The 27,152-nt window shown below is 35.2% G+C and overlaps 1 protein-coding gene across 6 annotated transcripts in view; it reads right to left on the bottom strand.

The window, feature by feature from the left end:
- The window catches only part of ITPR2 (inositol 1,4,5-trisphosphate receptor type 2), a 496,243-nt gene that overhangs the window by 73,488 nt on the left and 395,603 nt on the right, over window positions 1-27,152 (bottom strand). For all 6 annotated transcript variants that reach the window (XR_010411569.1, XR_010411571.1, XR_010411570.1 and 3 more), the window contains 5 exons: window positions 26,090-26,282; window positions 23,413-23,538; window positions 12,136-12,311; window positions 4,035-4,199; window positions 618-813 (listed from right to left, as the gene is read on the bottom strand). Coding sequence is in view for 3 of the 6 variants with exons in the window: in XM_064591479.1 (XP_064447549.1) it covers window positions 618-813; window positions 4,035-4,199; window positions 12,136-12,311; window positions 23,413-23,538; window positions 26,090-26,282 (856 nt within the window). In the remaining 3 variants the exon portion in view is untranslated. The remainder of the gene's footprint in view (window positions 1-617; window positions 814-4,034; window positions 4,200-12,135; window positions 12,312-23,412; window positions 23,539-26,089; window positions 26,283-27,152) is intronic.

The following is a 27,152-nucleotide window of genomic DNA, read 5'->3' as shown; positions in this document are numbered from 1 at the left end:
AAGATGGAAAGATTAAGCCCTCACACCACAAGAATCACAGGAAGTGTAAATGGGTGATGCCTAACCAGTGAGACAACAGAAATAAATATCGTACATTGTGACAACACATACTGATGAATTGAGCTCCTTAATGACAGTATTCTGAGCATTTTTGCTATACCCGATTTCTTACTACCTGATGGTTTCTAAATCAAAACATTTACCATTTTCAATTCTTTAAGCATGGTAAGTATGATGTACTGTGAGCAAACATATATGGAATAATGGTTGTGAATGATGCTAGATGTTGTTCTTGGGGGAGACAGGGAAAAGAAGAAGAGAATCCCAAAGCCATTATCCTACACTGAAGTTGTTGACTGGAATACAATCAACATTGTTGAAAATCCTTACTGAGACAGAGCCCAGATGATGTTTCTTATATCAAGATGTTCCTATACCCATTGACAGCTGATAGCTGAAGAGTATTTCACATTCATGAGCTCTCAGTGAATAAGAACATGTTTTCAAAGGAATGAAAGAAAACATTTCCTCCATTAGTGTTTATCTGTAATTCTCTTAAGCTGTGTACAAGTTGTATCTGCCATCAGAGAAAGCTCATGCAGTGGTAGTAGCAATACCTGTAATAGGAGTTCTGTTTTTCAGCCTATCCACCTCCATTGTGAAGTCATCCTTCAGAAAAAGGAACCCAATAATGGAAAACAGGTAGACAAGGATGAGAGCCAGAACTGCAGTTAGAATAATGGAGCGGCCATTCCGTGTGACACTCTTTATGACATTAAGCAGAGTCTCTTCTCTGTACACCAAATCAAAAAGCTACAAAAATAAAACAAGGAAAAAAATGCAGTGACGCAAAAGCTGAATAAACATAAAAGGTAATTACAAATACAGATGCAAGCCATTTTAGTTTACCTGTGAAAAAAATAACAACCTAACTGATACCTTAAAAATACGCCAAAATACATGTGTCTTCTACAGTTGGAACGTATTAATAAACTGTTTTTCAATAAAGATAACTCTAACACAGCATATAATGTGCATCTGTTGGTTTCATAACCAACATAATTTCAATTTTGTAAGATACAGAAATAGCACAGCTTCAAATTTGAATTTAAAAAAATTATAATACTATACTTAACCAACTTAGCTACTTATTCCTTATTTTTATCTTCACTGATATTCTGCAGTTGCTTCTGAAATACGTAAGATGGCTAAAGTGAAAATGCAGAATTATGTTTACCTAAGTGATGGCTAATTGACAGAATCATTAGGCGTTATTGCTTAATCAAGGAATTAGGGGTGAAATTACTAGAACAATTTTATGAGCCTGCTGCAATAGAAAAGATGGAAAATTAAAAAAATATTTGAGAAATAGAAGCACCTCTCTTTACTAAAGGAGTATAATGAGGGCAAAACCTATTACTTTAGTATGTAATTTTGGAAACAGAAGTATAAGCAAAAATATAAAACACAATTTTTAAAAAAATTTTCACTTCCTCTAATGGGTTATTACCCATTTTGTGTTTAGTAGCAGAAAGTCTCTGCACTAGTCTAGAACCTAGGTATGTGTTTGCTCTCTGGAGTCAACACCAAGAACAATTTTATTTATTGCTATATTATTAAGTTGAAATTATACGTTAGGAAGTACATGTTATATTATCAAAGGCTAGTTAAAAGCAGTAAGTGAATATTCACTTAAAAAGGCACAAATATCTGTTTGGAAATGAACAGTATTTTAAAAGTTGGAATAATTAAGGTTTGTCTCCTACTATCTGTGGGAAGTGATTAAAATTTCTGCACTGGTTGAAACGAGGCATTACCAGTGTCACGAGCTCCTGCAGAAACACCAGGGCTTGTCCTGTTTTTCTGAGGACTGAGTTACTTTCCAATTTAATTTCAGTCTTGCCAATAATTACCATAAAGATATTACCTTGTTTGCTCACCCTAGGAAACTGCTATTTTATCATGATCATATGCAAAAGAATATGTTTAACTATTTTGCTAAGTACTTATCTTCTGGAGGGAGAAACAACTTCTAGAAACAAAGTCAATATTTCTCAGGAGAGACAAATTAATTAATGCAAATCCAACTTCCAAATTATCACACTGACTCATTCAGCTTACTTAACAACTTTGGTTGACATAAAGGGGATTTTCCTTTACTTTAACTCAACAGTGACTTAAAGAAAAGGTCTGGAAATGGGCTCTAGGTCACTTCTGAATGGTTTCTAAAAGTTTATAGCATTCAGGAGCCCCGTGGGATGCTTGCTAAAAATGCTTATTTCTGGACCCCATTCCATAGCCCTGGAATCAGAATCTTGAGGAGGCAAAAAAGGTGTAAGACACTGGACAGGTTAATGGTTCTACTTATTTCTGAAAGGAAAATCTAGAGTGTGGTTTTTATTATTTTGGATAAAGGATTGGTATTTGTGGATATAACTAGAAATACATATTCATGTATTTTTTAAATATAAAACATATTTTTAAAATATGCTTAAATGCCATGTTGGCATTATGTCCATTATAATTTCCTCCTAATACTCTATAAACATCAAAATGGACAATATCCTTTTCACCAACAACCCAGTGAAAACAGATTAGCATCACTATTGTAAGATTAGAACAATAAAAGACAAGAGGAAAATACAACTAGAAAATTAGGTTAAGTAACATAAATTAAAAGTAACATTATTATCAATAGCTCATGTAATGGTTCAAATACACCTTTATTTTGTCAATTGCCTTTCCTTGGAAAACAGAAAGATTTAATACACCATTTCATATGTTTTTCATATTATCTCTCTAATGAATCTTGATAGTATGAGTCTATCATACTATCTCTATGCATTTTATAGATGTTACAGAATATTACATGTCACAAGTCAGGTCAAAGTGCTGGGTGTAATGGGACTTCATATATCATGGGCATGTTTTTTAAAATGGATTTTTTTGTGGTAAATTAGAGCAGAAAGGGAATTCATCTGGATCCCTGGAACAGTAAAAACTCTATTTTTGATTGTTGGATCATCTAACTTAACTACCTAGAAGATAATTTTGTATCAAAGTAAAAGGGACAAATCTACGCTTCCTGGGGGCTCTTTCAAATGCTTGACAAGTAAATGGAAAATCTGCCTCTTTTCAGTCTTCCTACCTGGGTTTGCTAGATAGGTAACAGGAAAGCGGCAGGTGACGGATTTGTCCCTTGTGAGAGAAGCAGACAGGGTCAGCATAATGTTTTTAGATCTTCAACTGAGGTTTCAGGAATTATTTTATTGGGTGGTGGTCTCCACTGCATGTCAACCATGGGTTGGAGATATAAATAAATTGCTCCCATGGCATCATGATGCTAACCTGGTAGTGCTTTGGGTTTCAAACATTATCATGAATTTATATTGCCTCCCTTCCTCCTAGTTGATGGCTATAGAACAGTCTATATGTAGGAAGTAAAACTGATAACCTGAAGAAAAAATCTAGAAGAAATGTGAAAGCCCGCTTAATGAATTAGACACATGTAGATAAGCTTAAAAACAATGACACATTAAATCTGAAACTAAGATTTCAAACAACTCAGTATTTTTGCGAGGTTGGCAGTTTACTCATTTTACTTATATGCCATTCTAGAGTTACAGTAATATTTGTTGTTGTGAATAAAGTACAACGATTCCAGGGCTAAGAAAACATATCCCCACTTTTTTTTTCTCCTACACTCTGTTGGAGAACCTCTAAATGTAAGGGGAAGGAAGGATTTGGCTGAAACCAAAAAGCAGCTGCTATATGAAGCCCGGGTCAAGAGGTCGGGTCGTTGGTGACTTCTCAGGGAGGAAATAAAGAGTTCCACCACCTATGTGGGTTCTCAGAGGAAGAGAGGAAAAATAATACTAATTCCTGATTTTCCTAGGAAATTCTAAAAATAACATAATTTGTCCTAAATGTCAGGCCCTGCTTAAAAAAAAAAAAAATCAAAGGAAGAAGCATAAGAAGCAGCACCATTGTGTCATTTTTTCCAGCAGTGATTGTCCACATGGAGAAGTACTCACCAGGAAGCTATAGAAGAATTCATGGACAAAGAGGCCCAGCATGCAAACCAGGACGTAGGCCACGTGGTAGAGAAAGGCCATATCCAGGATGACTGCTCGGTAGCCTCGGGTGAAAGTGCCACGATTGCCCACAAAACTCACCAGAAACACTATTTTATTACAAAGCTGCAGGGAGGAAAATATTAGACTTTACTGTCTTATTTATCCCCAAAACTCGCGTAAATAGCAGTCGTTGACAAAACCTAGCATTCACAAAGTCTGTGGTTTTCTTTTATCATTTTTCATCTCGTAATTTTTCGACATTGCTTACAAATCTGTGTGTAAACATAAAACACCCCAAAGTTGTATCATTTGCAGTTCCAGGAGAAAAGAGGAGGATGATTAAGGGCACCAGCTTAGTAATCGAGACAGACCTGAATTTAAACCCTGGCCCTCTCACTACTGTTGTACAAGGTCATGCAGCAGCTGGCCTTGATGGTTTTTTGGAAAAATTGGAGCAAAGGGATTTCGACCTTATAGAACTCTTCGGAGGATTAAACAATTCATAATGCGTATGAAACACTTAGTACAATGACTCTTTAGATACTACCCATCATATTTTCCATATTAGAAGTAATAGATATAATATTTTTATTATACTGGAAATGTAACAGAAAAATATCTTTTCAGAAAATATCTATCCTTCACTTTTTCAGCCTAAACTTTCTCTCCTGAATATTACTGTAAACAAGTAAGCCATTAAAAGTGATTTTTTTGCATTTAAATACATAAAAATATAAATATACTTACATAATTAGGTTAAAACAAATATAATGCAGGCATATATTTTCTTTCCTTTTTTAAAGATTTATTTATTTGAAAGAGAGAGAGAGAGCATGAGTGGGAGGGGCAGAGGGAGAGGGAGAGAGAATCTGAAGTAGACTCCTAGCTGAGCGTGGAGCCCGATGAGGGGTTTGATCTCATGACCCTGATATGATGACCTGAGCCAAAACCAAGTGTCAGATGTTTAACTGACTGTGCCACCCAGGCGTCCTGCATGCATATATTTTCTAAGCTGCACAGGTGGCAATTATTCAGTAAACATTTTGGAGTGTTTATTATGCTTGGTGCTATGTATTTATATTAAAACTATTTAAAATTGCCCTTTGTGGCATGATTTTGCAATATTGAAATGTACACAGAGATTCTTTGGCAATAACAACGATCCATGCAATGATTTCCAAAGAACACAGTTATCATAAACTTAGTGCCAGATATTTGGTTCTAGAGTCACTGCATTATTTATAAACTGAAGAAGCCATTTTGCATCTTAGTCATCATGGAAACAATTACAGATTTCAAATTTCAGTTCTTCTAAATTGTTCCCTGAGTTCTTCAAGTTATCTAGTGGCACTGTATTTGTCTTTACATGTCCAAAGCTAACTTTGGGAAAACACGCTGTCCTTTGCAACAGCGTTGATTTTTCATATATATGAAAAGAGATTGCCTTGTGGAATGATTTTAAATAATGGGCAGAAGTGAAATTTGAGAGGTTGGAAAAACCTTTTCTTTCAACTTTCTGAAGTTCAAATCAATAAATAAATGAAAAATGGGTTAACATTGCATGTTGTGAAGATAGCCAAACCAAATCAACAACATAGAAGTTCAAACTTCCTAAGTTTTCCCCATGCTAATTAATAATCCTCTCAGTAATCGGTGTTTTCCATTCTTTCATCATCTTGTGAATAATTTGAATAATGTCGGCAGAAAGTTACACTTCACTATTTAGTTTCATCATCGTATATTTACATTACTATTAAACATAGCTACAGTATAATGATGTCCTTATGTTTATTATCCAACAGTAAGTTTAATATTATAAAAAGTCATTTAAAAAGCTCAGGAAATATATACAAGGTGCTCAGATACATATGGTATTTGACAATAAACAACCATGAAAATGGTGAAATACAGAATGTCTAGATGAAGTAATATTCAGTGTTTTACTCTTTAAATCATCTTGACTATTTAAATTCAAATTTTTTGCTTTCCTCACCCACTATATTCATCAATATGAAATAGAAATAAGTTCTATAAAAAATAAAGTTAAAAATTGGAATTATGACTTTTCAGAAGGATGGATGATATGCTCATGACAAATTATTTATATGTTGTTTCTTGATCTCTATTTCCCTAAACTGAATCATTAAAAAATTATGCAGGAAAACTATTTATAAGTCCTACACATTCAGGAAAAGTAATACATTGGGTTCAAGTTCTCAAAAAAAGCAATGCATTTCAATTCTCAAATAATGCAAAATGAAGGACACATTTCTGCCTAAAAGGGCCTCTGCCAGTTTTGATTGAAAAATAAAGGTTTGCCTTCTCTATGTACAGGTTGATTTTTATTTTCTTTGAAATTTGATCTAGAGCTTGGTGTTGATGGATACGTCCCTGTTCTCCTGACTAAGTCTCAAACTAGAATGGAGTTGATATTGGCAGTGAAATCCATTTATTCCTGTAGAGATCAGAAACAAGGAAATTGTCGTTTTGTTTTGAAGTGTTCATACCAAGAAGAAATAAATGCAAGAATAAATGATCTGAAGAGGAAAGAAGTTGAACTCTGTTTTTTCCTGCACCGTGACCTTGAAATGTATAAATTGTTTTTATAGAGCATTTCCATGAAAGCTGGGGATATTTATGGGAATGAAGACATTACAAAAACTTATTCTCCCTTTTCATGTCATGACTTACTTGAAGTTGTCTAACCAGTCTTTCATTTGTCAATGTCATTATGTAGGCAATCTTGTTTCTATGCAAGGGTCCATGTGGGCAATGATAAATGGAGGGCGTGGGAACTGGGCAAGGTGGCTAAAAGACCAGCCCTTTCTAATTTGGTGTTGAAAAGACTCTTGAATCAGCATACAAATACCAATATAAATGACCATAACTGTCCCACAATATTTATATCTTTCTCCATCTATTCTTCAAAATTGCATTTCGTATATGTTTTGTTGAGGATGGGGTGAATTGTGTGATGGTGGGGGAAAAAGTGGGGAATGGGGTAGGGAAACAGTATCAATGTAAGCTTTTTGTGCAGTTATTAATTAATTAATTAATTAATTAATTAAATATTTCAAGTTTTTATTTAAATTTTAGTTAGTTAACACATAGTGCAATATTAGTTTCAGGAATGGAATTTAGTGATTCATTACTTACATATAACACCTGGTACTCATCACAAGTGCCCTCTTTCATGTCCATCACCCATTTGGCCCATCCCCCTGTCCACCTCCCCTCCAACAGTCTTTTTTACAAAGATGATTTACCAGTAGGTCTTCTAAAAACAAAAGCAAAATTAATGTTCATTTGTTAATTAGTGTAGAGTGAACAAAATTAATTAATTTTAATCGGGGAAATTAATTGTCCTGTACTGTTTTCATAAATACTTCATAATTCATTGATACGTCTTTGTAGGACTTTTAACAGTGCAGTATACTGGAAGGACACTGGACTAGAAGTTGGGCCATCTGGGTTCCAGTGTTGGCTCTGCCACCCACCAGATGCTTTGGTAAATCCTCCTTGTCTCTACAGGATTTTGTATACTCATTTCTAAAATGAAATGCCTAGAAATGAATAATCCTTAAGGTGACTCAAAGTTCTAGAATTTTCTATAGGGTGTCCTTTAAATTTTGCTATTTTATGGGATCACAGAAATTTATAGCTGCCTTTATATTATCCTTTTTTGTCTTATTGGTTCTATGTTCCTAATCAGGAATTCTATCCCTATCTTACATTGTGCCTATGGGAAAAAATGACCTATTTTCCAGGAATAAACTGTAGCCAAATAAATAAATAAATAAATAAATACATACATACATACATACATACATACATACTGTCTAGTATTTCTTGAAAAGGAAAACTGAATTTATTGAACTACATGTTAACCATATTACTGTATTGCCATCAATATCAACCTTACTAAAATCTATGTGATTTGATTCAAAAATCTCCATTTCAGTAGTGTTACACCTTAGGCAGGATAAGTTTCTATGGTCAAAGCATAAGGCAAAATTTTCAGGCCAACATCACCCTGGAAATCTTTTAAATTGCCAACAAAGCGGTATAATAAACAAGGGTGGTATAAGCTATACTGTTTTTAAAATAAATTCAACATTTCTAGTTTTCCCCCAGCACTGAAGCAGTTTCCTGCTACTACAACTGAATATCAGAATGAATTAGGAGAATGTAGTGACCATATTATATGAAAAATAGGGTGTGTGTGTGTGTGTGTGTGTGTGTGTGAGGGGGGGGTAGAGAGAGAGAGAGAATGAATGTTTTGTCTCAGAATATATAATTGAATTTGTGTATGTTAAGTGAACATATGGTGGGGCTCAACCTTATAGATTAGCAGTAACATGAGCCCTCCCAGGAAAACTATCTGCAGGTAAGTAATAAGGGCATGATACTATTAAATGTGAACACTGTGGCTTATTGCTAATAGACAGCTATCTGCTAAACTCCACTTGCTTCTCCTCTCTGCAAAATGGCGAGACCAAGTTTCAGCATAAGGGAACATTTCCATATTACAAATAACTGTAAGAAAGGCAAATAATTTATAAATGCCATTAAATAAATTACACATTTCCAGGCACTACTACAAAAGAAAAAAAACATTGTACATAAGAAGTGTTTAGAAGATATTAAAAGATCTTCCACAGGTATTTACTGCATTATTTATTATGAAAAATATCTAAAAATCTAAACAATAAAAATTAATGGAATGGTTAAACAGATTATATAACGTCCACATGACTGGGAATATTATCATTATTAGTGGTATAGAAATATTAGGTGATCTAAAATTTATAAAATGTGTGTTTATATTTGCCAAAATAATATCTTAATTTCCATTGCAATGTAGATTGTGAGAAGAAAACTGTACTGGGTTATAAGATATGCTTTATAACAGAGAAAAACATCTGAAATTTTTGAAACATCTCAAACATTGAGATAACCCTTGTGACAAGATGGATAAATTAGTTGCAATCGAATCAAAACTTCGATTGTTAGAAATGAGTAAAGATAAAAATGAAGCATCCTAATAAACAGAAACTGATAATACTAAATGCTCAGAACACAGATTGAGGTTTTTCCTTCCACTTGATTCCTTTTCCAGAAAAGCAACTTTCTACATTTGCCTGACATTATGAAAGACACTGAGTCCAGAAACAAACAACCCTCTGTGAACCAAAATACAAATACTGTTACGATTGTGATACCGATGTTTCACAATTAAATGGTACTTCACATGTTAGGAGCTTGATAAACAGTAGCCTTTGTTGCTATTATATCATCACTGTTATTGCTCTGCTCTAAAGCTTCACACTAATCTTCTCCACCAATCTTCTTAACAACTGGTGAGTGCAGACTAGGCTTCAACATCTTCATTTCACTGATGAGAAAAATGAAACTCAGAGGCTCAATTTGCCTATAGTCTAGAATTCTGATTCTCATTAAGGCTTGACTGTCAGGTAGATATTTTCTTTTGTTTTTCCTGCTTCTGATACTTATAATTTTAGTACCTATAGTTTTACCTGTCAAACAATGCAAACTTTTAAGTACAAATTAATAAATATATTAAATCCTAACTTACGAAAAGTGACTGATTTATGTTTTCATTTAATTTTTTTCCTGCCCCCTGGGAAATAGTAAGCCACATAATAAGTTTATTATGACAAAAGTTAAGATAGATAATTACATGCTAAGACATTTTATTAATCTGTACAATATCAAAACTATAGATAAAAACTATCAATATCCATATTATCGAAATCACAATTATTCTATCCAATTTGTTTGTTCCAAATTAAAGCTGATATTTTCTTTGCCAAAATGCCCTGAACTGGCAAATTGTAATGTATTGTTTGGGGGGCTGTGCAAATGGGTTTTTTATGCTGTGAGAGATATGAGAGTACCCACAGATTCATACAGTTAATAAGAGAGATACATTTCCACATATATTTCTTTTCAAGTATAAAAGTTGCCTCTTATATGAATTGTCATTTCCTATGGTGGAACTATTTTCACCAAACCAGGCAGAGATTATTTTTTATCCTGTCCCCTAAGGGGGAAAGGAGAAATAACTCCAAATGTTTTTGGTTTCCCCAATAGACATTAAAATGTTTTTCCTTATCTCTTTATTTATTCTTGAAGCTTTTGTATGGCAAGAACCACATCCTCTACTTCTTGGTAGTTTCAATGTCTATCAGATAACAGAGGCTGAATAAATGCTTGTTATTTCTGGCCCAACTCTATGTAGCTATTATTTCAATTTATCAAACTTGGGTTTTCTCTCTCGAATTAATGTCTTATTGAGGACCAGCTGCCAGTTTAGGAACATTATTTGCTTCTTCAAATAATTTGGCTCAATAGTCAATGTATTTTTAATAATAAGTTGGACTTACCTAACTCAAGTTTTCTAATAGGGTTAGAAGAATTTAGATAAATACATGAAGATTCCTCAATTAGCTTGGTTTCCAAAACACTCAAAGTACAAGTTCAGTTCATGTAAAGAATTTTTGAATGTTTAAGTACTACGGATTAAGTGGGAGAAAAATGGAGTCAGGAGTGAGGGAGTGAAGAGGGCAGGATTATACCTATGAACGTGAAAACCTCTGCCCTCAAGAAACTTAAGAATCCTGTATTTGGTACTTGACAGAATTCTTTACTGATAGACATCTTTGCATGTATAGTACACTTCCCTTTATTAACAATGATTGAAGAATAACTGGTAATTTGGTTGCCTGAATGTTCTAGTTAACTGGGAGCTGTCATTTACATCATGTCAAATTTTCAAGGAAGTATAATATAATAGTGGTCAGAAACACAGACTTGGTCATTCTAGCTCAGCTTTATAATTCTCAGAAGTTTGGCTGGCTATTTCATTTATTCATTTTCAATAAATACTTGCTATGTATTTCATGTACAAGGCACTGTAAATGTATAAGGATACAAAGATAATTTTTCACTCATTCATTCACTCACTGTGAATACTAATTTATTTAAGAAACATTTGTTGGATACCAACGACATTCCAAGACATTGAATGATCAATCATTATCCTTAAGAACTGTATAATGTGTTGCATGGAGCACTGGGTGTTATATGCAAACAATGAATCATGGAACCCTACATCAAAAGCTAATGATGTAATGTATGGTGATTAGCATAACATAATAAAATAAAATAAAAAAAGAACTGTATAATGTAGTAGGGAAGATAAGGCATATATGCAGATACCAGAATATAGGACACTATGTTAGAAACCCCATACAAGATAGAGACCGTGCTTTAGGGATTCAGCAGACATATTAACAATATTTATTTGTGCGCCTGGACATTTTTTCTTTCATTAACCTGATGATTTACCCTTCTTTTAATATCCCTTTATGAATATGCCATGTAGAAAGCTGTCTAGTCCCTTTAAAATTTTATCTCTTGGGTACTATTATTGTTATTTGGAATAGTGCTCTGATTACTTATTCTCAACTTACCAACTGAGGATTTGAAATATGCTCCTTTGTTCCAGTATTTTAAAATTTAGTGAAAAAAAATATTAATCTCATCGATGCCTTTCACAAGTTTATGGGTTTTGTTCACATAAAAAGAGCCAAATTTCATATTTTCTCATATAGCAATCCTTTTTCTTTGGTCATTTTATAAAAGGTACTCACTTCTAAAACTCTGCCAACTATAATTTAATCTTTCTTGGGTGATTTAGAAGTCACTTTGGGATGTTAACACTGGCTTAGAGTCATTTTTGTCAATATCTTTGGGTATAGGATACAGAAGGCATTAAAACTGGATTGGATTAAATTGATTGCAGAACTGGGTCATGCCCCAAATGCCACCTTTTTAAAATATATCAAATTTTTACTTGTCATTTTTTTCTCTCTCTCAAAATTACAAATGTACAAATTAAACTCTCATTAAATTGAATTCACAATAAACAAGAATTTACTATGTATACACGAATTAAAATATATAGCTACATTTTTACATTTAGTACACTTTTTCAATGAATTTACAAAAGGACAAAGCTAAATAAAATACTTACATTAGCTGCACCAAGAAGTATTAACGTAGGCCCAAGACCTATTGTATATATTGATCTGAGCATTATTGACACAAGAAATGGTCGAATACCCACAGGCTTGGAGAAGAAAAACAGCATAGATGTGCAGACTGCAACTGCTATCCAAAGAAGAACTGAGAACAAGGGAGAAAGTGTACCTGTAATATGAGGAAGAAGTTTATTTTTACTAAGAACAAAAGTAGAAAATGTTAAAATCTTTGCCACTCTACTTTATGTAACATAGCAAATCAAACCATAAGACACTGAATTTCATAACAACCCACTCTACACACTGTATATTTAGAGGAAATGTCTCTGAACACATTACTCATTACTCAATGCAAATATTCATTGCATTTCCAGAAAGTTTGTGATTATTTTCAGGATGTTAAAATACTCACTAGTTAATGTAGCTTCCGTTAACTCTGAGAATTGTTCATCTTTCTCTCCTATGAGAGTTACATGTTAAACACTTCTGCTAATGTATCTCACTTGGGAACTTTAATTCAAAATTTATGGTTAATGAGTGTTAAATGTACAGTTAAATCATATGAAACCAAGGATTTTGTAACTGAACTCATACCTTGTTTTGTTCTATTGTCATAAAGTTTCTATACTGCAGATTCTTCTAAAGAATTCAGAATGTAAAATATCCAGTCTTTAATAAAATAGACACAAGCTTTATCTGTTAAAATATATATGTGTATAAATGTATATGATGTATGTGTATATGTATGAGTGTATGTACTAGAAAGCCAACTCAAGCTCTAAAAAAAGTTGAGCTTTTAAATCATCAGAAAACAAAACAAAACAAAAATCATCAGAAAACAAAAGTTCCAAATACTTAAAAAATGAACCCCATAACACAAAATTTCTTTATAAATTGCCCAAAAGAAGTTTAAAAATATATCTCCTTTAAAAAAAAAAGTATAATTCATTGACGTTTGCACGGACTATGTGAATTTAAGGAATCCCCGGTTGAAGGTCATGTGGTGCTGTATTGCTGAAGTAAAGTAAGGGGCCACATTCTTGGGCTGATTAGATCAGCTATAGGACCTCAAACACATGCCTATTGGCTAATGAAGTCACAGGGGAAACAACAAAATGGAGATTTTCCACTAGTTATTTCTTTTGGACTGTTTCTATTATTTATAAAATTCACTTCTGCATGCAAAATACCACAAGTGCTTTGGTGTGTAGAGTTTTTGTATTATCAGTTAAACCCTGGGATTATCTGAATTCCTTCATTGAATTCTGTGTAAGCCTTTAGTTCGTAGTGAGTGCTAATAGATCAAAAGTAGGTAGGAAGAGCCTGTCAGACATTAAGAAACAAAACAAAAGTCAGGTAGCAAACAGCATTAGCTTAGACATGTTTATTTTTGCAATGTTTGTTCTTACCACATTGACTCAAGCAAAGAGTGATGAAAGATGGTTGGGAAGAGAGATCTGATCTAACCCCTTCACCAAATTTATTTATTTATTTGTTTGTTTATTCATTCATTCATTCATTTGCAAGAGAGAAAGAGTTCATGAGCCTGTGGGTGGGGGGAGGGAGGAGGGGGAGGGGCAGAGGGAGAGGGACAAGCAGACTCCCCGCTGAGCGGGGAGCTGATGCAGGAGCTCGATCCCAGGACCCTGAGATTATGACCTGAGCAGAAGTCAGATGCTTAACCTGAGCCACCTGGGTGCGCTACCCCTCTCACCAGATTTATGATCTGATAAGACGACTTTGGGGAAGGGGAAAGAAGAGGGGTACATATCTCTGGAAATTACCTTAATTCACATCCTCTGGCAATGCTAAAAAAATGGATACCCAACTCAGGTTTATTGTAATGTTGGTTTATAAGCACTTTGTGTCTACCACAACATAACCTGACCACCAGCTTCCCAGATCTCAAAGAGCCATGGACAGAATCAGACCTTCGACTTTCTCTCATGCTTATTTGGATGTCTTCAGAATGTAAGCTTTGTAAGAGTGAGGATCATCTCTTATCTCTGAGCCTATCACGGTATGTGGCATGTAGCAACAAGTAAATACTTACTGATTAAATGAATAAACAAAAACATAATCTGTGAACTCATTTTGAGTAAGTAACTAAGTCTCCAGTTATAAATTTGCCAAGTTGTGGAGCCATTCTTAAGTTTACTAAAACTTTCAACATCTATGCACATTTAATGACTTTTAGCGAGTCACTGGACTCTTCAGTATAATTCATAAGCAGTGTCTTGGTGTGACATTCTTACTTTAAAAGTCCTAGCATTGACACCTATAGTTACACTGCTCATTGTTATTAATGCCTGATAAGCTAACCACATCTTGACTATTCTTTCCTAGGCAATATCTGGCTTGCCAAGATTTCCCCTTGATTAAACAAGAAATTATAACCATGCACTTAAAACTGGGCATTTGATCTCTTTTTAGAAAGAACTCAAAGATAATCTAATGTTGTACCTTGCACGTAGTTTAATACTAATATGTATTTGTGAAATCAATAAACTTATAAACTTATAAATAAACTTATAAAGTTATTTAAAATGGCTATTGACAATATTGCCAATTGTCAATTGTCAATAATTTGTAATCATATTCTGTAAGAATAGTCACATTGGTTTTTAGCTGAAGCTTTAATGCAAAAATTAATAAATTGAAACTGACAAACTCTAGAGAAGACAGTACGGATTGTTAAAGCCAGTTTTTACCCACTGAGGATGGGAGGGGGGAACTCTTCTTAATACTTTATATTTGTATCAATTTTCTATAATAAGCATTGTTCCTTTAATAATGGAAAAATTTTCTAGAATTCGCTCTACATATTTTCAAATCTTAGAAAGTATGAATTTTGTCCTTTATGGAAGAAAGTTCTAACAGCCAATTTGGAGACCTCAATTCAAGTCATGTAATGGAACTTTCCTATCCACCTCACATGACTCGTGTATAGTTCACTGTACAGAACATGCTGCTTCTTACCTCCAGTCCCTCTCCATTTCTCTGCCTCCCATGTAACTTCATAAGACTCTTTCCCCCACCTCAATCCAGCTAAAGTGGACATCCATCCATAAATCCATGGGTGGTCTTTACTATTGTGCCTTAATCATTTCTTTGTCCCTGAACTAGATCATGAGCTCCTTGAAGACAAGGACAGCTTTACCAACTTCTGTGTCTGTCTGTAGGGCCTAGTACAGTGCCTGGCACATAGCCACGCTTCATCAATGGTTGTTATTAAATCGAATGAATTAAAATCACCTTGAAGAACTTAACTTTCTTTAATACAAAGCATTTGAGGGAAAAAAAAGAATTACACTCTAAATTTGAACCTGATTTAAAAAAAAAAAAGTCATACGCTATCTGGAAATAAGAAATGCACATGGCAGCAGTTTTCTCCACTAACTAGTCTGCCTTTGCCAAACTGGGCAGGGACAGTTGGCATGGCCAATGTTCAGCTTCTGAATGGACATCTGGGATGTTCTCTAGCACCAAAAGCTGCTCTCAGCCCAAACCACCAACACCTCATTCTTCCACTTTGGGTGCAAGTTTCCTTTTTAGAGAAGCATATGTTAGATAAATAAACCAATTGACCAAACCAAAACCTATAGCCACACAAATAAGCCCTGCATTCCTGAATAAATGCAAACCAAGCTCACCCCCTTGGGAAACCTGGCCTCAGTGGCCTGTGATTCCTGGTGGAAATGACTACTCAGAATCAATCCATATCATTGGGAAAGGTCAAGGGAAAAAAATGGCTTCCCTTCCAAAAATGGTAAAGAGGAAATGAGGACAGAAGAAGCCAAAAATATTTAGAATGGCCTAAAAAGTGGTATACGTAAACTTTTTGTTACTACACCTAACTATGAGTTTCCTAAAGCCCAGTTAACACGTTGAATTGTGTGGGATAAAGGAGAGGCGACCTGGAACTGCCCTCAAGAGTTCACATCCTCAGGCTGAGAGGTCTTCTATTTTCCAAGGGTCAGCAGTGCCCTTCCGGGTACACCAGGCCTTTCAGTTGCCCGAAGGGGCCTTCCTGGGCATCTCCCTACCGTTCAGCCTCTCCGGAGGAGGTGGATCAGAGCGAGTCCAGTTGCCTTTCCAGTCTAAGCAGAAACCACACATTCCTGTCAGGTTCCCTCTACATGACAGTGTAACCAGGAAAGGCGGTGAGGGGATTCTTACTGCACTGAATTAGCCAGGGAAGGGGAAATTTCGTGAAAAGGAAGGAACACTAGGAAATGTTTGAGAATCTGCCTCTCCTCCAGAACATGCCTAAGATTGCCTCAGATCAGGGTTTCAGTCTCCTGCTTGGCACCGTAGCTTACCCTGCAGTCTCTTGAGAATGCCCAAAGCCTCGTTTCCGACCACCTTAGACTGCAAACCAGTCTGGGGAAGTCTATGGGAAAGCTGCATTTAATTAAAGGAAAAAATGGTATTTCAAAAAAAAGTTTGAAGATGTTTGTTGTTATTGTTCTTCCTTGTTCCTGAATCCTATTCTGATCCTCAACCACGTTTATAGCAATTTAATTAGCATTAACCTAAGGTGTTACGAATCAAAAAATTGCTGTAGTCTTTATAGTTGAATAAATAAAAACAACTGCTTAGTGTTTCCCCCCACCAAATAAATAAATAAATAAAATCATGCAATCTGAGCTCTTCAAAGCCCAGCAATGAAAGGCCATTATCTACAGCAGGGGTCGGGGAGGGAGTGCACTATAAGCTGATCCCCTGAGAATCACCTTCCCCTAAGTATCTCCTTTTAATTATTATACACCACTACTCTGATGGAAGGGAGACAATATTCTCTCAGTTAATATTACAACCCAACAGTGAACCAGATCTAAGTAATTCCCAGCTTATGTGTGATCAGGCTGGAAAACATGCTTGGAGAAAGCTTACACAACCCATTGCCTCTGCCAACCCCCTGTCCTCACAGAGGACACAGTGACTCTGGAGAAGCCTGGAGGAGGGTCTGGGGTTGGGGAAGGTGGCTCATTTTGACCAAAGGTCTTTTTTTTTTTTTTTTTGGCCCAGGATTTACCAGGTGATTTCATGATTAACATCTACACCCAGAATCCAGGGACTTTACGGTTGGACAGAATCCTCATATTTATCTTTATTTTTAATTTTTTAAAAATTTTATTTATTTATTTGACAGAGAGAGACACAGCGAGAGAGGGAACACAAGCAGGGGGAGTGGGAGAGGGAGAAGCAGGCTTCCCGCCGAGCAGGGAGACCAATTGTGGGGCTCGATCCCAGGACTCTGGGATCATGACCTGAGCCGAAGGCAGACACTTAACGACTGAGCCACCCAGGCGCCCCAAGAATCCTCATATTTATTTATTTTTTCTTTTTTAACTTTTCATTTCAAAACACTTCCAGATTTATGTAAGAGTTGCAGATAGAACGCAAAATTATTATATACCCCTCACCTGGATTTCACCTTACATAACCGCATTACAATGATCAATATCAAGAAAGTAATATGATACACCATTTTTATCTTTTCTTTTTGGAAATTGAAGAATAATTAACATGCAATGTTATATTAGTTTCAGGTGAACAACGTAATGATTCAACAATTTTGTACATTGCTCAATGTCATCAAGATAAGTGTACTTATCTTAATCCCCTTGATCTATTTCACTCATTTCCCTCCCCCATCTTCCCTCCAGCAATGATCAGTTTGTTATTTAAGAGTCTGTTTCTTGGGGGGCGCCTGGTTGGCTCAGTTGGTTAAGCGTTCAACTCCTGATTTCGGCTCAGGTCATGATCTCAGGGTCGTGAGATCAAGCCCTGTGTTGGGCTCCATGCTCAGCACATAGTCTGCTTGAGATTCACTCTCTCTTTCCATCTGCCCCTCTCCCATCCCCCACTCTCTCTCTAAAATAAATAAATCTTAAAAAAAAAAAAAAGAGTCTGTCTTTTTGTTTGTCTTTTTCCTTTGTGTGTTCACTTATTTTGTTTCTTAAATTCCACATATGAGTGAAATCCTACTATATTTGTCTTTCTCTGACTTATTTCACTTATCCATTCATCTGTGGATGGACACTTGGTTTGCTTCCGTATCTTGACTATTATAAATAATGCTGCAATAAAGATGGGGGCGCATATATCTTTTCAAATGAGTGTGTCCATTTTCTCAGGATAAATACTTGGTAGTTGAATTACTGTATCATCTGGTAATTCTATTTTTAATTTTTTGAGGAACTTCCATACTATTTTTCACAGCGGCTGCACCAATTTGCATTCCCACCAACAGTGCACAAGGGTTCCTTTTTTCCCACATCCTCGCCAACACTTGTTATTTCTTGTTGTTTTGATTTAGCCATTCTGACAGGTGTAAGGTGACATCTCATTGTGGCTTTAATTTGCATTTCCCTGATGATTAATGAGCATTTTCTCATATGTCTGTTGGCCATCTGGATGTCTTCTTTGGAAAAATGTATATTCATATTGTCTGCCTATTTTTTAACTGGATTTTTTTTTGGTGTTATTTATATATTTTGATATATAAATCAATATATTTTGAGTTTTTTTATATATTTCGGATATTAACCCCTTATTGGATATATCATTTGTAAATATCTTCTCCCATGCAGTAGGTTGCCTTTTTGTTTTGTCTATGGTTTCCTTTTGCTATGAAAAGGTTTTTATTTTGGAGTAGTCTTAATAGTTTAATTTTGTTTTTGTTTTCCTTGCCTGAGGAGACATATCTGGAAAAATGTTTCTATGGCCGATGTCAAAGGAATTGCTGCCTATGTTTTCTTCGAAGGAGTGTTATGGTTTCAGGTCTCACATTTAGATCTTTAATCCATTTTATGTTTGTGTGTGGCATAAGAAAGTGGTCCAGTTTCATTGTTCTGCATGTAGCTGTCCAGTTTTCCCAGCACCATTTGTCAAAGAGCTTGTCTTTTTTCCACTGCATATTCTTGCCTCCTTTGTCAGAGATTAATTGACTATGTAAGCGTGGGTCCATTTTTGGGCTCTCTGTTCTGTTCCATTGATCTATGTGTCTTTTTTTGTATGTGTGTGCCAGTATCACACTGTTTTGATTATACAGCTTTTTGGTATAACTTGAAATCTGGGATTATGATGCCTCCAGCTCTGTGCTTTTTTCTCAAGACTGCTTTTTCTCTTCAGGGTCTTCTGTGGTCCCATATAAATTTTAGTATTACTTGTTCTTCTAGTTCTGTGAAATACAGTGCTGGTATTTTGATAGGGATTGCTTTAAATCTGTAGATTTCTTTGTGAACAATATTGGTTCTTTTAGTCTGTGAGCATGGAATCTCTTTCCATTTGTTTGTGTCATTTTCCAATTTCTTTCATCAGTGTTTTATACCTTTCAGAGTGCAGGTCTTTCACCTCCTTGGTTAAGCTTATTCCTATGTGTTTTATTATAATATATCACTTTTATCTAATCTATAGGCCTTATTCAAAGTTCATTAATTGCCCAACTAACATCCTTTTTCTGGACTAAGGTCACATAGTAAGTACATCAGTTGTCATGTCTCTTTAGTCTCTTTGAATTTGAGCCATTCCTCTATCTTTATTCGTAAGCTTCACGATTACTGACCAATTATTTTGAAGAATGTCCCTTATTTTGGGTTTGTCTAAAGTTTCCTCGGTTTATGTATTTTTGGCACAGGATGCCATGCCCTGGTCAGTGCATTGTACCAAGAGGCGCCCCATGTTGCTATGTCTCATCACTGGTGACATTAACGTTGATCACTTAGAGTGATTTCTCCACACGACTGTTTTTCCTCTTGTAATTAGTCAGTATGTTGGGTGAAATACTTTGAGACTATGTCAATAACCTCTTTCTCGTTATTCCTTTTCATCTAACATTCACCTATTAATTTTAGCATCCACTGATGATTCTTACTACAGTGCCATTTGCCAAATGGTGCTATCCTAATTCCTCCTACACTAATTAATTAGAATACTATTGTAAGGAGGAGGTTTCTCGTCTCACAATCCATATGGACTCCTGGATTCTTATTTTATTCTATGGGTTATTTTGTATTATTGTCAACCCTTTTTTTTCTCAAAATTTCTGCAGATGTGGTCCTTGGGAGTCCTTTCAAGTTGGATCTTGTGTTCTTTGACACGTCTCCATCATTTTTTTTGGAAGGAATGTTAACGCTCAACTAATCCACCTTTAAATCAGCTCGAAGTGCTCCTGGCAAGTAGTCATCCAAACTTTGTTTGACAAAATCCGGTATTAGAGAACTTGCACATCCAGCACAGGATTTTCCTTCTCCAGACAGTTCTGATGTCCAAGTATGCTTCTCAGTTTTGACTTTGTTTTCTCAGTCTTTCTAGCTATTCAAAGTGTACAGCTGAAGGTTAGAGGCTGAGCTCATCCTGACCAAAATTTTAACTGTATTCCTAGAGTTACAATTAAATAACTCATCCAGAACTGTAGTTAGATTAACCAAACATGACTTTGGGATTCTATATTACCAAAATGGCCGCTCATGCCTTCTCTTTTCTCTCAGCACCAGCGCCCCCTACCCAACACAGATACCTAAGATTGAGCCTCCACGTTGGTTATGACTGTTAACTTTCATCCAGTCTTTCTGAAGAGTAAAGTCTGTCACCTGATGATGAGGCACCTTGTTTTTCAGTCTTGTTTTGTTAGTCCTATTTCTCTCTTCTCTTGGAGTCTTACTCCAAATTCTACTACATGTGTGGTTTCAAGGGCTTGCTCAACGACCAGCTGCATCAGCAACACCTCAGAAGCTTGTCAAAAAATACATATTTATGGGCTCCACTGCTGAATTATTGGGCAAATCTTCTAAAGCCTCAGATCTTCATCCATAAAGATGAAGTGCTTACTTTACAGAATTGTCAGGAAGAGTGAGTGAAATTATGTATGGGAAGTGCTTAGCATTCTGCCTGACCCAATCTAAATGGTAAACAACATCAGCTGCTATTATTATTATCAATATTACTATTGTAACTGTTACTTGGCAAGTATCAAAAATGCATCAGGTGTTTTACTTTCTCCTGAATGAGTAAAAAGTAGATGTCTAGAGGGTGGCATTGCCCATTACCATTATAGTTCACATACAATAGGTGGCAGCAGAGGCTATATGCATTGGTTCTCGTGGTCAAGTAAGGGTTATCATGGAATGGAACTCATAAAAAAATATGTTCTGTATGAAGATTTGTTCTCTTCCGGTTATCTATATACTTCCAACCCAATTATCTATGTATAGAAAAGTCCTGGATGGGAAACGAAAGAGTTAACCTTCTACTCTAAGATCTACCATTTTTTTAGCCTCTCAGGGATTCCATCTCTTCATCTGTCAAATGAAGATTTGATATTAGATGATCTCTAGAATTGCTTCCATATCTAAGACTTTATGCTTCTGTTAACTGGGACTCTACAATTTACTCTCAACGTTCTGTGCGCAGATGATACCAATTTATCATTTCATGTTGGACTTCTCTCCTTACAAGGGTTACATTCTTCTGTGCCAAGAAGGCTATCATCACTAAATAAGACTAAACACAGTGAAAAGAAAGCTCTTTCCACTTCCTGCTGTATTTGCAACTTCCCACAATGGATGGCCAAATATTTGCTCTGCTTTCATTTGCTATTTCACTCATCACACATCTGCTCCACCGCCGAGTATTCTTCTTTTGGCACTGGCATGCCTTCAAAAAAATCAAATTTTTTTAAAAACCATTCAAATTATATCTAAAAGTTAGGACTTTGATATCTAGTATCTGTAATGGAGCTTTGAAATAGCAAATTACTCCTGGACTCCCATCTCCCTTCATGCTCACCCCCAGTTCATCTGAAATAGGCTTACATACCTGTTGTTTTCATCATACCCTCACTTTCACTGGGCTTCTCCTTGTAGTATTAATATTTACCTTGTAATGACAATGACATCAACAACAACTAAGCTTCACAGAATGCTTACCAGGCACTATTCTAAATGCCTGACCTAGATAGCATCTCATTAAATTCTTACAACAGTCCTACAGGTGAGATATGAAAGCAATTTGTGGTTCCTGTGTCCTGATGTCGTTCATCTTTTCCTTCAAGGCCTTCTTTCTGCACACATTTCAAAGCTACTTACCTGATTGTATCCCAAGGCTGTAACATATTTTCCCATGCACTTTGCCAGACTTAAACAAAACTTAATTCCCATGGTGCCACCCATTAGCATATTTCACCTCTACATCCCATTTCACCTAAGATGGGATAATTTCTCTTGTCTTTGCTTTTGTAAAACTTCATTTATTATTAGTTTAATAATATTAATTTCAGTCAATCATCCTTGTAGAGACATCCTAGACTGGGAGATCTGAGATATTCTCTATGATCATATTCTGTCCTATGCTGTACATTAAAAATTTTTTTTTCAAAGTCCATGTGTGCTCATTATAGAAACCTTAGACAAGATAGAAAGCAAGGAAGAGGGTTAAATATAAACTCCACTATTTAAGGTAATCATGATAAATATTTTGGCACTCATTTTCCCATATAATTGAGATGCCATATTTAAAATGCTTTCAGTCATATTAATCAGTAGAAATAATTCTTTTTCATTGCCTTGCTTGCCAGTATAGCATAGTTCCAAGAGCTCTTCTGTATATGAGCTTTTTGAAAACTAACATTTCTATTGACCGTAGTTTTCTGCCTAATCTACTTATCATCATGCTCCACTTTCAATGAATACAGAAAATTTTAACAAGAATTGCATTATTATTTGTTTCAGAAGTACAGGTCTGTGATTCAACAGTCTTACACAATTCACAGTGCTCACCATAGCACATACCCTCCCCAATGAACAAATAATACATTATATGTTAAAAAAAAAAAAAAAGAAGGTAGTAGGAAGGGAGAAATGAAGGGGGTGGAATTCGGAGGGGGAGACGAACCATGAGAGACTATGGACTCTGAGAAACAAACTGAGAGTTCTAGAGGGGAGGGGGTGGGGGGATAGGTTAGCCTGGTGATGGGTATTAAAGAGGGCATGTACTGAATGGAGCACTGGGTGTTATATACAAACAATGAATCATGGAACACTACATCAAAAACTAATGATATAATGTATGGTGATTAACATAACATAATAAAAAAAATAAATAAATAAATAAATAAATAAATAAATAAATAAATAAAAATAATTAAAAAAAAAGAATTGTGTTATTATTATTTTGAAGCTCTAAATAGCCAAGGAATGGATTATCAAGAGTATTATTTTTAGAACTTTAAAATATTTATCATTTAAAGAAAGACAAGCACTTGCCTTCATCTCCATCATCTCCAAATGGGTAGAAGAGTGCAACAGCTAAATTGATGAACACAGCCAAGTTGAAGGATATGCTCCCCCAGAGGGATATGTGCCTCGAGAACCAGAACAGTGCAGGGTTATCTAGTAAGCAAAAAGTACGATGGGACAAAATGGAATAATTAATTTTGGTTTCAACACATGAACTCTATGGAAATAACATTTTACCAAATGTGTTTTTGCAAAGTAGTATAAAAGTATACTGAAACAAATATTCAAAATGACTTATATAAGAAAGTTTATAATCAATACTATAAGGGGGTTTTCGATTTGATTCCTTTTTTTATTCTTCAGTCAATTTACACCTAAGCCATGGTAAAAGGGTGAGAAATTTTGCAATTGCTAAACATGGTCAGAATAAGTGATTCTGTAACAATTCTAATACATCCCTAGAGCAGATTAAGGGAAACACGTTAATGGCTGCCTGGGGCATCTCTTCACAGAATAGTATATATCACTTTATAATTCAGTAATATTAATAAAACGGTCCCACTCCCATGCTTTACAGTCAAATAAAAAACCCAAGCCAGATACATGTCTGATGAAAACTCTTATGACCCAGTCACAGTTACCTGAAATCCAGACACTGAAGACCATGGCCTAGAACTGCTTATTGGGAACTAGTGATTTATGATACCTAAGTTTTAAACCGTAATGCTTCCTAAGCACTTGGGTTTGGAACAGCAGAAAAAATGTGAAAGATACAATAGGAAGTACTAATAAGTAGGAGAGTCTTAACCGAATATTTTCAGAAAAGAGATTCCATATTTATCTTCAGAAATGAATTAGTAAATTCATCTACTGAACATAGTTGACCCTAACCCAAAATCAGTTCTTTCTACCTCTCCTAAATAATTGAAGAGATATGCAGTGCATACAAATTTGACCACATGACTTTTCCAGGTCTTGTCCCTTCTTAACTCTTAATATCTAAACATAAGATCTAAAATATTGGAGTTACTTGAGGGAGAAAGGCACATCAACTTTCAAATAGAAATTATAAACTTTTCAAATTAGGTTCTGTGAATTCCAATCTGGGATCTTCTGCTTACTTCTAAACTGTACTTCCCTTCAGTATATGTTGTTTTCCTTCTCTTAGACTGAAGCATTCCAACCCTGGAATAGGCTGTGATTTGCCATGGCATTTAGTTGACTAACGTATGTTATGCTGTAAACATCTGCATCTCCATCATTTTTGAATTAGGAGTCTTCGTTTTAAAAAGGAGAATGTTAAGACAAAATTAGAAGATGTTGATGCATATATTTGCAGTATATCCATCTAATGAATTAGTTTCTATCTGTAACCTTATAGTAAGTTGCTTCTAAATTTTCAATGTAATATGTGCATTGGAAATTATTTTAAGATTTGTTTTCCAATAAATGATAAGATATTTATCCAAAAAAGAACAAACCCCACAAGCACTACATCCTTATTCAACTTACTTTTGTCAAGGATAAAATGTGTGCTTTTCAAATGTCCCAAATAAAATTGTTGAGTCTTCACATATTCTGGACACTCAAAATTTTCTCTGAATCCCCTAAGGTTCTACATGGCAAAATACTAAGGGAGAGTCATTTCTTTATTTTTTCAAATATTCTGATAAGAAAGCCTAAAAATGCATGCATATGCATATGCAAAATGCATATAATCTTATATCCAAAGATGATGTGTCTCAAGCTCCACTCAAATTCATAAACCATGCTCATTAAAGTTCCTAGAAAACTAGAAGCACTGTTGAACAGAGGTATTGAGAACATAGGCCTGCTTGTCTGGAAGACTTCCCCCAAAGATAGCAAAGACCTAATCAACAGTGTCTCCCTATTATATTTTGTTAAAAACTCATGATATATGGGAAAATAAACCAAAGCTTAGTGTAATAAAACTTTTTAAGTTTGAAAATTCTGACACTTACTCCCTCAACTAACTCCAATATTTTAGATCTTATGTTTAGATATTAAGAGTTAAGAAGGGACAAGACCTGGAAAAGTCATGTGGTCAAATTTGTATGCACTGCAGATCTCTTCAATTATTTAGGAGAGGTAGAAATTTCCAAATAGACTTGACCCCTTGAGATGTAAGTAATGGGAACTATTATCATGCTACTTTTTAACTGTAAAATGATAACATTGCCTTATGGGAATATAAGTGCCACAGAATTTTTAGTCAGATTTGGAAAGGTAAAGATATGTTGAAAGAAAGAATGACTTTCAAGAAAACATCAATCTACTCCATCGTAAGATCATAAGACAACGGAGGACAAGCATGCTGGTGCCAATGCCCCTCCATACCACTCACCGATTGTTAAAGCCAGTCAGAACCTAGCCAAGGACTGCAAAGCTGCAGCTGCTCAGCAGTTGAAACATACAGCTGCAACCCTGCATTTCATAATATTTATAAAACTATAGGATCAGCATGAAAAGATCTAATTAGTCTTCTGTTTTTATTAAGCCACAGGTGTCTCAGCTCCCACCCAGGTGTAGACTGAGCTTACACTCTTAAGGCTTTAAGGGACTTCAGTAACATCAGAAGGTAAGAAATTAAAAACCGATTTAAATGAATGCTGTCATGTATTCCAGAGTACCAATATATCTACCGTTACGCTCAAAACTAACAATTTTGGTTTACTGTACTTACTCCTGATTTTTTTCTGCCACTTCATTTCATTGTAGAGATCTTCCGTTTGCTGGAAAAAGTCATTCACTTTACTTCCTTGTTCATCCCTTTCAGTTGTATTGAACACACGGCACTTGGATTCTCGTGTAAGGTATTCACATATATTGGGGACAGGAAAAACTATTTGTTCCATCGTCCTATCATGCCGAACAATCTGAAAATATTAATTTGCATTTGTCAGTCTTGGACTACTTTTTGTTTTTAGCATGAGCTTATGAATGATATTTTATGAATTCAGGTTTAAAAAAATATGCCACCCCAAACAAAAAACCAAAAATAAAAAAATATGCCAGCTTGAAATACCTAAAGCAATTCTTTAGTGTACTACTTTTCATTGTTGTCTTTAAGAAAAATTAACTGATGAATGTATCATGAATATCTTATAAATAACAAAACCCCAAATCTTTATTCTTTTTGGACTAACATTAAAATTTTGCCACCCATTTTTATTTCCATGAATTACAGCAGAGAACTAAGAACTAAGTGATTGGCTACATAACCTTAAACACAGTACTTAGTATATCTGTATCTTATTCTTAGCTTGGTCTTCCTAAAAGAGCTATTGCTGTTAGGGACCAAATGACATACTCAACATGATGTGCCTTGAGTTCTGCAGAGAAAGGTGCTTTGTATTATTAAAATGTTTTCCTACGCATGGTAAAACATATTTTTGTAGGTTTCATATCCATTCAAGTATATAACTGGATGTAAATATTCATTATTTTGAACTTGTCTTATTTGATATTTGTGACAGTGTAATGTTAGACTAAACAAAACAAAAACAGGATGAATATTTTCACAGAAATTTACTATGTAACAAGGTTTTATGTTGACTAAATCTCAAGATTCATATTCATATACTCTGCTCAGCCCTCAAGAATGAATCAGGATTGGTCTAAGCCAGAAGGGTCCTCCTATTCCCCTTCACCACGGGCTGATACAGGGGCAAACATGTTACTAGTTCCAGGAAGTGAGGCACAAGTAGAAATATGCTGGTGATGGGGGGGGAAGGGGAATCAGGAAA

This window comes from Mirounga angustirostris, unplaced genomic scaffold (genome assembly GCF_029215605.1).
Source record: "Mirounga angustirostris isolate CCGP_5_RB_7025 unplaced genomic scaffold, mMirAng1.0.hap1 SCAF_5, whole genome shotgun sequence".
NCBI lineage: Eukaryota > Metazoa > Chordata > Mammalia > Carnivora > Phocidae > Mirounga > Mirounga angustirostris.
Note: the sequence above shows the minus strand (reverse complement) of the source record. Positions and strands in the feature narration are given on the sequence as shown.